The sequence below is a fragment of the Phocoena phocoena genome, chromosome 12, assembly GCF_963924675.1.
Source record: "Phocoena phocoena chromosome 12, mPhoPho1.1, whole genome shotgun sequence".
Taxonomy (NCBI): Eukaryota; Metazoa; Chordata; class Mammalia; order Artiodactyla; family Phocoenidae; genus Phocoena; species Phocoena phocoena.
In genome coordinates this window covers 60,100,325-60,113,675 of record NC_089230.1, presented here as the reverse complement: position 1 = coordinate 60,113,675, position 13,351 = coordinate 60,100,325, and the positions used below count along the sequence as shown (strand labels likewise).

At 35.7% G+C, this 13,351-nt stretch overlaps 1 protein-coding gene across 1 annotated transcript in view; it reads right to left on the bottom strand.

Moving 5' to 3' along the window:
- Positions 1 to 13,351, bottom strand: part of MMS22L (MMS22 like, DNA repair protein) — a 143,687-nt gene that overhangs the window by 70,247 nt on the left and 60,089 nt on the right. Inside the window, exon 13 of the mRNA XM_065888982.1 lies at positions 12,084 to 12,587. Coding sequence (XP_065745054.1) covers positions 12,084 to 12,587 — 504 coding nt within the window. The remainder of the gene's footprint in view (positions 1 to 12,083; positions 12,588 to 13,351) is intronic.

The following is a 13,351-nucleotide window of genomic DNA, read 5'->3' as shown; positions in this document are numbered from 1 at the left end:
TGTGCTCTAGAGCTCGCAAGCCACAACTACTGAAGCCCATGCACTACAACTACTGAAGCCTGTGCACCTAGAGCCTGTGCTCTGCAACCAGAGAAGCCACTGTGATGAGAAGCCCGCACACTGCAACAAAGAGTAGCACCCGCTCATGGGCGCTACTCTGAGAAAGCCTGCGTGCAGCAACAAAGATCCAATGCAGCCAAAAATAAAATAAATAAATTCATTAAAAAAAAAAAGTGGGTAGGACTAAGAAGTCCATGGACACTTTGGTACCTTTTCTTTGTACCCAGCATTCTGAAATTCACACAGATGTGCTTTGCTATGATTCTAATTTCTTCCATTGTGCTACAGTCACTCAAAAGGCCCTTTCAGTAAGGAATCTTCCACTCCAGGGAACTACTTTAAATTATTTTATCAATTATTTCCTCCATTCCATTATTTCAGTTCCTTCTTCCAAATATCTTGCTTCCAACCCAATCCAAATACAGAAGATCTCTACTTTTAGATTCAAAGTGTTCCTGTGGACCCAGCCTCGATGGAGAGGTTCTGGAACCTCTCAAAAACAAGGTAAAAGCTCAAAGGCCCACTTACTCCACCTGTTTCCATATCTTAGTAGGAGAATAGTTTGGTTATAAATATTGAATTGGCAAAATAAAATAAACCTTTCAATTAACTGAGATGGATGATGAGAAGATGACAGGAGTCTTCCTGTCATCCTCCAGAAGTCCCTTCCACCCACTGGTGCTTAGAAGACAATAAGCACAGAGTTGAAATTCAGATTATGCGTTAAATCTATTAAATCCATAGCCTGTACAGATACTGTTCTCTACTTTCATGTGGATATCGGCAAGAATTGGGGACAAGTATAAATCATTATCAAATAATACTGAATCGTTGAAGTAATAAAATATGAAATGGTGAAAAAGTGATGGTTTCAATAAACACTTACATAAGTACCTTTCTATTTTGTGTCTGTCTTTCATGTAATAAATACATGAGTGTATACCATATATGTGCACTTAACTGGTTTATGGATGCACGCCAAGTGCCTATAATAACGCCTGCTATAGTGGTAGGCACTCATAAATATTAGTTGGATTTGCTGAGTAATTTGTTTAATGAATTATGTATCCTCTGTAGAAAAACAATTACAATACAATTGTACAATAAATTGTACAATTTATCTGGCAATAAAGGGCATTAGAGAGAAAGTATTACGGAAATTCAAAGGAAAGTGAGATTATTCAAGATTGGGGACACATGGATAAGCATACGTTGCTTGGAATGAAGGATAACATTGTTCACATAAAAATAAAGAAAACGTAAATGAAGACAAAAAACATATATTGAGAGATTATTATAGTCCATGGTCTGGGCAGGTGCAGCATCTAAGTCAGTACTGACTGAGAGCTCTGCTGCTGTCCACTGCAGCAGCCACTAACTACCTGTAATCAGTGAGCACTTGATATGTAACTAGTGTGACAGAGAAGTTGAATTTGTCATTTTATATTCATTAACTTAAATTGTCACACACAGCTAGTGTGTATGGACAGCAGAGACCTAAGCAGATTTTCACAGAAATCCTATAAGGTAGGGGCTGTTTTACAAACGTGCAACTGAAGCTTAGAAAAGGTTAAGTAACTTCACAGGACTGCACTGTTGGTAAGTAGAGGAGGGATGATTTGATCTCAGGTTTATTGACCCTAAAGCCCCCGTTTTTATACTACGCTGCAACAGGAAGAACTCTCAAACACTTCCTTAAGAAGCAGAGGAGAAAAGCACAACTTGCTATTGGGGATTTGTCTACTATTGCCCCAAATCCTGACTGCTCCCATGTATGATGCTCCTACATGAAGCTCTCTGATTCCATCTCTAGCTGTGATCTATTTACTACTAACTTCTGAAACCACCTTTTCCTTCCCCCAAATCCCTCTAAATAAGGGGTTTTTGGTTTGTTTTTTTTCTTTTCCTGTACTCTGCCACTCCATCTCTTTGCCTACTGTAACCGGCACTGACCATTTCTGACTTCTGATCTTAACAACTACTTTGACTCCTTGAATTTAACCCTTTTCTAATCATCGGTTATCACATAACTGCAGCTTATTCAGTCCTCAGATCTGGCTCTACTGTCCTGGCCATGCTCTGGTCTGAACCCTCAACTGGTTTTGACAGGAAAATATAAAAAAACGGTAAAAAAAAAAGACTTGGAGATTTCTTGGTAATTAGTAGTTCCATTTGACTACGGTAAAGGAGAACCACAAGAAAAAGTTGCAGAAATAGGTAAAGCCAGACTGTGGATAACTTCGAAAACCATGAAAAGGAATTAGACATTTTCTCTGGGTCTATTAGGATGTCATTAAAGGTGTTAAAATACAGAATGACATAAGCAGAATTGCTCTCCAAGAAGGTAAATGTGGCAAGAGAATATGAGATGAGCAAAAGCACAAATGAAAAAATAAATAGGACTTCATTAAAATTTTTGAAATTTATGCTGCAAAGGACGTTAACAAAGTGAAAAGATAATCCACAGAATGGGAGAAAATATTTGTGAATTATATATCTGATGGACTTGTATTTAAATATATTAAGAATTCTTATAATTCAGTAACAAAAAGACAAATAACCCAATTTAAAAATGGGCAAAGGGTCCAAATAGGTATTTCTCCAAAGAAGACATAATGATCAATAAGCACATGAAAAGCATGTGATCAGCATCACTAGCCACCAAGGAAATGCAAATCAAAACCATAATGAAATACCTACTACCTCACATCCACTAAGATCACTCAATCATAAAGACACTTAGCAACCAGTGTTGGTGAGGATGTGGAGAAACTGCAATTCTTATATACTGGAAGAGGGAATGTAAAATGGTGCAACGGGGGCTTCCCTGGTGGCGCAGTGGTTGAGAGTCCGCCTGCCAATGCAGGGGACACGGGTTCGTGCCCCGGTCCGGGAAGATCCCACATGCCGCGGAGTGGCTGGGCCCGTGAGCCATGGCCGCTGAGCCTGCGCGTCCGGAGCCTGTGCTCCGCAACGGGAGAGGCCACAACAGTGAGAGGCCCGCGTACCACAAAAAAAAAAAAAAAAAATGGTGCAACGGAAACAGTTTGGCATTTCCTTAAAAGTTTAAACAGAGTTATCACATGACCCAGCAATTCTACTCCTAAGTATATACCCAAGAGAAATAAAAACATGTCCACACAAAAACTTGTACACAAATGTTCACAGCAACATCATTCATAATAGCCAAAAAGTGCAAACAACCCAATGTTCATCAACTGATGAATGGATAAATAAAATGTGGTATATTCATACAGTGGATTATTTGGTAATAAAAAGAAAGTACTGATACATGCTTTAATATGAATAAACCTTGAAATTATTATTCTAAATGAAAGAAACTGGTCACAAAAAATGATGTGTTGTATGATTCCATTTATACGAAAGGTGCAGAATAGGCAAATCTATAGAGACAGAAAGTAGATTAGTGATTGCTAGGGAAGAGGAGTTGGGGAAATTGGGAGTGACTGCTAATAGGTACAGGGTTTCTTTTGGAAGTGACAAACTGTTCTAAAATTGTGGCGAAGGTTGCACAACTTTGTGAATGTGCTAAAACCATTAATTATATGGTATGTGAACTTTATCTTAATAAAGCTGGTCAAAAAGTGAATTGTATAAGTGATATACCTCAAAAAAGCCAATTAAAAAAAAAAAGATGGTTTGAGAAGGGAAGGCACTGGAGGCAGGGAGATTAGGCAAGCATTAATAATAGTCTAAAAATGGAGGAAAGGGTAGTGAGAATAAAGAAGGGATAATAAAAGAGAGCCTCCAAAGACATTAAAAAAAATTCTCTCACTCAACTAGATATATAGAGAAAGGAAGGACATACATACATGTCACATTTCTACCTTTAAAAAATTACTTTTCTTCTTCTACAGCAGCTCATTACCGTCTTAGTAACACAGAATCACAATTTCCAATAGTTCTATAATTGTTGAGGCAATGTTCATGTACTCTACAATCCTGACTTTATTTTTACAACAAAGAACCTGATTCATTTACCCATCAAAAAGCCATTTCCTAAATGGCCACTATGTAAAAGGTACTATATTAGGGATGGGTTAAAAACCATCCAAGGTAAGTCCACACACACACAGGTCCGCTGAGGTTTTCCGGCATAAGGTGTAGTACAAAGAAATAATTATATTATGGGTTCTTTTGAAAATAATAATAATGATAATAATAGCAACATCTAACATTTATTGAACACTCACTAATATGCCAGGGACTATGTTAGCCACTTTACATTCCTGATTACATGTGATCCTTAAAGGTTTGTGCTATTATCCTCATTTTACCAATAAGGTTGAGATTTGGACACATAACTTTTCCCTTATAATACTTTAAAAGAATCACTTTGTACTTAGGCAAGGAGAATTCATACCTATGTAACAGATCTAGTTGGAGACTAAATAAATGACCCAAAATATTAACTCCTATACATGAAAAATTAAGTAGATAACTTATGTTTCAGCAAAATACAAAAATGGTACACAAACATTGCCAAGTTATCAGGGTGAGTTGATATTACTGCATGAATTTATAAAATATGTAACATAAAAGGGCCATAGTAAACACACTATGCAAAATTCAAGCCTGGTAAAGAGCAAATAAGCAAACAAACAAAAAAGCTAATTCACAGTATATATGTAAAAATCTCAGTTGAAAGATACATGAAATATTTAATGATGAAGAGAAATATTTACATTTTATATATTTCCAAAATACTAATACTAGTACATCCCCTTAGAGATGCTTTCTCTGAAGCAACCAAAACTGGTAGATTGATCACTCTTAGTGGACAACACAAATATCTGATTTTTCAAATAAAAACTGGAAATATATTTTTCCATGGAGCATACTCATGTGTTCTCTCTCAAATTATTAGAACATTGCCCTAAAAATGTGCATAAAATCAAGTCAAAATCTGCATCAAATATATATTTCATATATATAGTATAAATGATGTACATATGTATATACATGACACACATATGTACATATACATAGATATATGTGCATATATATACATGATGAAACAGCAGATCAGCAGATATTTTGGGCAATCCAGGATACACTAATCAAACTTTGCAAATAAATAACTCATAATAATTTGATTACTTAAAAAATCAATTAGTTTCAAAGTTGTTTTGTAATAAGCCATTCTTCAATAATTAGAAGCTGTAATCCATTATACTAACAGAACACCCAACAACAAAAGGAGGAAAAGGCTTGCATGCTGTCCAGAGTCTCCTTTCTATTTTTCCTGAAAACTCATGTAAATTATTTGGTAATCAGCAGAGCCTCACAAGAATATTTCCCCTTGTACTACCTCCTTCCCTACCTAGAAAATTCCCAGTTATCTCTCCAAAGGAAAGATTAAAACAAATTTTTTTTTGTTTAGAATAAATGATACCATACCGATAAAGGTTAAAATAACTATTGAGCTTGGAAAATATTTGAGGGGAATGATATACAGTTTTTCTGTGCACATGTGTATGCACACGTGCACACACACGTGCACACACACACCCATCCCAAATGTCAAAAAAGATGTATAACAAACAGATGAACTTGCAAGTTCATGGAAAAAGAAGAAAAGGATTTAAAAATATATGTACTTTCAAAATGTATTTTGAAGCCAGGAAAAAGAATCTGAAACCTTTCAAGGAGTTGCACTTGAGCACGTACAGTATCAAAAACAGGTAATCATCCCTTCTGAATTATTTCTTAGTCTCCACATTTAACATCTTAGACAAGTTTTCAGCTGCCTTTAGACTTCTTTGAAACTAGGCTCTTGTTTAATATAAAACAGGATGTCAGTTGATCAATATCCATTTGGCTTAAATTCATAAGTCCACAACCCCCCTTAAGTGGTAGAACAAACAGGTACAAGGCCTGAAGATTTATTGTTTCTTTTTAAATGCTGAATGATATTTGCAGATGCCAAAAGGCATTTTGAAATCACTCCATCCCTACTTCAATACAAATGAAAAAGGGGGATGGGGAGGAGAGAGAATCTCATGAGGCCTTGTATGTCAAGTTTTTGCCCAGAGCTAATTTTCATAGCTGTGTTATAAAACCCTGAAAATGGAGGTTTATAATGGAAATGCTGACAGACCCTTAACTATAGCAGCATGAATGGATATAATTAAAGAAAAGCTTTTGGCTACACCTAACTCCACAAATTAAAGACTGCCATTTTTATATTAACCTCAAATAACAGCCAAGTGAGAACTAGAAATGTGATTTCAGAAAGGGAATGTGAAATGTTAAAGATGACTGCTCAAATTATTTGACTTTCGGAGTTTTAAACACAGAGGCATTTAGTTAACATAATCAAGTCAGTATTTTCATAATGTTACCTAATCAGCGATAAAGAATGCTCTGGTGAGCCAGCAGCTCCAGTTAGCAGAAAGTGGCATATGAAGTTATTATTTCTTAACAGCCTAGAGGGAGCCGCTTCTCCCTTTAATCAGTGATCTTAGTTCCTTCCTACTTATAATTTCTCTGTCATACCGTTATAAAACTATTACCTAGTTCAACACACACAGGCGCACACCCTGCACACACATTTATGCAGGGACCGGTACCTTATTCCCACCTGAATTACAAAACAGAAGAGATTATTAAGGTAAAGTATTTCATTCTTTCCCTTGTCAGGGATGCAGCCAGGAATAAATATCATCAATCTATGTAACCCATCTTCCCTATCTAAACCAAAATTCAAAGAATTTAGCTCTGTTCTTAACTTAAAAGGAAAAAAACCCCTATGCTTTAATTTTTAACAACTATTCAAATTATTTTTAAACTTTCTAATAGTATTAGTAGAAAAAATATTATAGGATACCTAAAAGATGCCTATGAAAAGATCTTCAGTGAAGTTTCAGATTTTGGGTTAAGAAATTAGGAACACTCTCTATGATCAAATACCTAGAGGACTTTTCTTGTGTTTCCCTCCCCTGCCTCCCTTCCTTCTTTCTTTCATTTTAAGGGAAACAATTCTGAATGATCTCTGGGTCCCCTTTTCCCCCAAAGATCCCAAACTAAAAGCAAGTCTGTCTTGACAATATCTGCCTTAGAAGGAAGTACTGAAGATTGATATAATAAAATAAAACTATGCAAGTCACAGTCCCTCTTACTGTATACCGCAATCAGTCTCATTGAAGGACTGTGTGCAAATTACTATGCAAGCTTCAGAAATTTAAAAGATGGCAGTGCCTAAACCATGACAGCATTAATAATGACCCGCACATTACTACACCATTCTTATTCACACATTGATCTCATACTGCTCGATAACCTTGGCAACAGAAGTTCTACATGATTTCACATTCTCTTACAGCAATTGTTTTTGATCATAGTTGACCAGTATAAAGCAAAACCAAAAATAAACATCTGTACAAGGAATTGAATGTTACCAACATAAATAGTTGTGTCCTTTTTTTCACTGGTTAGTCCTGAAGAGCAACAACATACTCCTTGCCCCCTGGTCAAGATGATACCAAATTACAATCTCAAACCAGATCTCGTTTAAAAGAAATTATTAATACAAATGTAAAGTTACTCTCACCTTATATAATTGAGAGTTGTCATTATGCCTCTTGATTCTGACCTCTGTACTTCTGAATACATGGATTAACAGAGATGCATTATAGTTTACAAGGTACTTGGCAAGCAATATTTTTGCAACACTCCTGACATGCTCTAATGCTAAAAACTTCTACTAAATTGAATTTAAACGGCAAAAATTTGATTTTTTACCAGAAGTGAAATTTAGATGGTTGAAGTGGTGCTAATAATAAATCAAAGATAAATTACTATTATAAATAAAACGTGATTTACTTGTCTCCACACCTCTTTGTGATTTATTTTTCCAACTAATGACTCATTAAAAAAATATATAACTTGCAAAATTATAAAAACAAAGTAATCAAAAGCCCCAATAAGAAATTACCCTTCTTTTTTTGCAGCAAAAATAAAAGGTAAAAGCACTCAGGAGTATACATGAGTAGTGGTAATACTATCAGGTTTGTCAACAGATTTCATTCATCTAATTACTTTCTAATTTATAAAAACTGTAGTGGTATGGTTAGTGTCTGTTTAGTTATTTGTAAACTATTATAAAGACAGTGTAAGAAGGCAGCTATGGTATAGGGGTTAGAGTCTGAGGGGTGATTCTGAAACAACTGTGTTATTTTAGGTAAATTACAAAAAGTAAAAAGTCACCATGTTTCCATTTCTTCATCTATAAACAGGGATGACAGGATTGGTAAAGAAATACATGAGATAGTATTTATAAACTGTACATCTTTTAAGAATACAAGAATTATTCTTGTGTTTCTAGTTACTACTTTTGAAGAATGACCAAAAAAGTTCCAGTTAAGAGCTTGAAGACAAAAAGTCAGTAAATAAAAAGTAATTTCCTATTTATTACTTTCACTGTATTTCCATTTTTAAAGCCTCTCCAACCTTCAAAATAAATCTCCTTCTCCTATTACCAAGTTTACATTAACATTTTTAACAAACTTCTGTGTTTATCTTGGAATGCATATTTTCTAAATATACTCCATACACTAATCTAAAAATGAGAAAGGAGGCTTTCTCATACACTTTCAGGGAGACTGAAATTGGTGCAAATTTTTTAATTAAATGGGATGATTAAACGGGACTGGAATATCCACCCACATTTAAAATGCACATACACAAATTCACTCTTAGGAATTAACCTACAGATATACCTTCACAAGTACACAGAGAATACATATATAAAGATGTTAAAACTATGTTTATAATAACAAAATGGTAAATAATATAAATTTCCATTATTTGGGGATTGGCTAAATAAAGTTTGGTGCATCCATATAATGAAACACTAAGTAGCCATTAAGAACAACTAGATAGGTCTCCATATACTAACATGAAAAGCTGTCTAGGAAATATTAAGTGAAAAACTGAAGTTGCAGAACAAAGATCATTTCTTTTGTGTTTTAAGCCTATGAATGGGAAGAAGTCTGGAAGGTTCTATAACAAACCATTTTAATCTATGGAGTAGAAATAGAGCATCACTGAGGTTGGACCAGATAGTTCTTTGTTGCGTGGGCTGTCCTGTACATTGTAGGCTATTTATGTAGCAGTATCCTTGACCTCTACCCACTAGATGCTGGGTAGCACTCCTCATACATGTGGCAATCAAAAACTTCTCCAGACACTGCTCAATGTCCCCTGGGGGAAAAACTCACCCCTAGGTGAGAACCATTGAACTAGAGAATAAAGGAGTGAAGTTGGGGAGAGGAAATTTTACTTGTCACCTTATACCTCATTTTTTTTTTCTTTTACCATTTTTACCAACACAACATACTACATTTGCAATTCAAAGAAAAATGTCAGGGACTTCCCTGGTAGCACAGTCATTAAGAATCCACCTGCTAATGCAGGGGACACGGGTTCCAGCCCTGGTCTGGGAAGATCCCACATGCCACAGAGCAACTTAGCCCGTGTGCCACAACTACTGAGCCCACACTCTAGATCCCATGAGCCACAACTACTGAGCCCGCATGGCACAACTACTGAACCCGCATGGCACAACTACTAAAGCCTGCACGCCTAGAGCCTGTGCTGTGCAACAAGAGAAGCCACTGCAATGAGAAGCCTGCTGACCGCAGTGAAGAGCAGCCCCTAATCTCTGCCACTAAAGTCCATGCGCAGCAACGAAGACCCAACACAGCCATAAATAAATAAATAAATAAATAAATAAATAAATGTTCCTTAAAATTAAAAAAAAGAAAAATTTCACAACAAAAGAAGATTCCTCCACACTGCCCCACTGCCCTCCGAACTACTGGATTGGACATAAAGTTCGTTCAGGTTTTCTGAACAAACTTTTTGGCTAACCCAACACTTTGAAGAACCTCAAAAAAAAAAAATAGGTTCCTCCAAATTTCTAACTAAAAAATTAAATAGTATTTGTAAGATATGAATCTTTGTTTAAAAAAAACATATATAAGAAACAATATAATTGTTAAGACAAACAAAAAAGACTTATCTATCTTTAATGGAAAAGGTAGAAAGATATATGGATTCTGCCACTTGGTTCCATGACTGCATCTTCCCAAGATACCCAAACTCTCACATCATTTTCTACTCCTTTGCCCAGACTGCAGCACTATCACCAGGATGGTTTAGACCAGCTCCCTCCTCTTGCTTCTTGTTTTGTATATTCAGACAAATATAAACAAACCAAAAATATGGAAATTCCTAATTCTGCCCCAGAAGCACAGGAAATTCCTAATTCTGCCCCAGAAGCACTACTTACCACTTATTTAAAAATTGAACAGAATGAATTTGGCACTTGGAAAAGTATATTATCTGCTAATAAACTCTACTAGACTAAGAAAGAACAAATGTACTTCGCGGAGAAGATCCAGAATCAGTAAAAGTTTCTTCTAATGAAGTTGGCTATTCATTTACTTATCCATTTATCTATCCATCCGCCTAAAAATTTGATACAGCTTACATTGGGGGATAAGGGGATGATTATCTGATCAAGAACTAGAGTACATAAATATAAAAACTACACAAAATCTAAAGAGTGAAAACCCGTGGATTAATCTGTATGAACACACAGCCCAACATAAAGCAAATTAAGAAAATTAGTAATGAATTAGTAATGAATTAGTAATGAAACTCATAACGAATAAATGTCCAACATTCGGAAACTTCATCAAGTTTACTATCTTTGAAAAACAGATGCCACTTTTGTAATGTGCAGCTAAGAAGAGGGAAGCAGTCTCTTCGTTAACTTCAGACGTGATTTTAAATAAAATCATATCTTTATACCTAACTTTTACACAACTTTTTAGTGACAGTAACTAACTGCACTGAGTGGTAGTATCTAACTTCTCAAGAACATGTACTTTAAAGGTGAAACTGTTATGTAGAAAGGGCCTTATAGGCAATAAATGTCATCATCACTGTTCTTATCCATTATTGTTTGGGTCGGAGGGTATCTGCACATTTGCATAATTTAAGTGGATCTGAGAACAGTAAGTTTTGTATAGATGATTGGTGTTATAAATAGAACAATCCTATCTTTTCTTAAATTTATTTATTTATTTTTGGCTGTGTTGGGGCTTCATTGCTGTGTGCGGGCTTTCTCTAGTTGTGAGTGGGAGCTACTCTTTGTTGTGGTGCGCAGGCTGATTCTCATTACGGCGGCCTCTCTTGTTGCGAAGCTAGGTGTGTGGGCTTCAGTAGTTGTGGCACGTGGGCTCAGCAGTTGTGGCGTGCAGGCTCAGTAGTTGTGATGCACAGGCTTAGTTGCTCCACGGCATGTGGGATCTTCCCAGACCAGGGCTCGAACCCATGTCCCCTGTATTGGCAGGCAGATTCTTAACCACTGTGCCACCAAGGAAGCCCTGAACACTCCTATCTTAATCTTAGAATAAACTATTTCAGCTGGAAGTATTGTACTGGCCAAAAAGCTCATTTGGGATTTCCTGTAAGATCTTTTGGAAAAACCCAAACAAATTTTTTGGCCAACCAAATATTTCATGCATTTTACGTTGCAATTCTGCAGCAAAATATTTAAAGAAACTTACTTTTTTTTAATGGTATAATGTAGCCAAAATCTCCTTACGCACACAAAACTGCGTATGTTTCAATGAAAGCCACATCAGATTTGAGCTCATGGTCTTGCTTAGAATGTCTGAAATATCCCTCTGGATAATAATGCTCCTCTAGGAGAGGCAGAGAGGAAAGAAGGGGCCAAGAGGCATGGCTCTTGGACTACACCAGAGCTATGTTTGATTTAGTTTAGTTTTACGTGTTTGCACATAAGCTTTCTTTCAAAGAAGCACTGTTTGAAAACTACTGATTTATGTTACACTGCAGTAAAACTCCTTTAACTCCTCTCTTTACAACTGAATTTCATGAGTATGTCAAAAGGAAAACTTTAATACAGAATCAACACAGGTGATGATATAAAGCAAATCAATAAATCAGAACGTTACTGGAAAACATACCTGATTCTGGCCAGAACAGCTTGTAGAAAGCTCAACACTGTCCTAAGTTCAGATTCTTGACAAGCTCGTAGAAGCATACTAAAGCCATCATTAAGCAGTTTTTCATGGGAAGGATGCAAGCAATGGCTAGTCTCAAACACTTCTTGAACACCATCAATATATATGGAAAGAAGTGACCAGAGAGTCTGTCTTTGTCCCATTTCATCATTCTTAGATACCAAGAACTCCTTTGCTTTCTCCCGGAAAGCACCTGAAAATATCTCAGCCAAAACACTGATGTCCAGGTTTTTCTGGGTGTACATCAAGAGGAAGGCCATCTGACCCTTCCAAATGAGAGGAGATGTTATAAAGGCAGGCTTGAGGAAATTTAGGAGGCCTAAAACATGACTTGCTACATCTTCCACCTCTGCCACACATGCTAACAGTAGAAAAAGGCTGAAAAAGTTTTGCAGACCAACTTCAGTTAGTTCTTCCATTCTTTTTTGATGGAATTTAGAATATATCCTGTAAAACAAAAAGCTGAATTAATAAAATTGTTTCATTCACAAAAATGCATCTTTCAAAATAACATTTCACTCAATACTCATGACAGTCTCATTACTTTAAATTGTTATCTATTTCTACATTATGGTGCTATTGTGTCACTTTTCCTGCGTAGAAAACAACCTCACAGAACACCACTGCCCCTCCTTACCTTCAAATTTCTCAAGGATGCAGCAAGCATCTATAAGTGAATCAAAGGATTCAGTGGCTTTCCCCAAAGGACAGTAAAAATATTCTTTTCATATAGTACATGGCTTTTACTTTTATTTTAGTCCCCCCATTACCTTTCTTTTTAAATTCTTATTGACAAATAAAAAAGAGTACATAATCCTTTTAAGTACAACTTGTTGCATTTTATAGAAATCTTAACAGGGCAATTTTATGTAACAATTTTCCTTAAACCCTTTCTCCCTCTACCCTTCACAAAGACTTGGCTCTTGCTGTACTTATATGTTAAGACATAATTTAAAGCTCCGGAAAAATTATTTTTACCTACTTACAAAGAAAAATTGTTAGTGTTCAAATATCCAAGACTAACCATTTAAAAAGCTGCTGTCAATACTATTTAATACAATTTAAAAGTTGATGTACTTTCATCAATTAAGGGATGAGAATTGAAAACCATTTTGAATCTTACATATGGATTGTTAAATTTCTTTGTAACTTCTATAATTGGTTTATTCAAGATACAAATGATTAATGCTTATGAGAGGTTAAATGTTTAT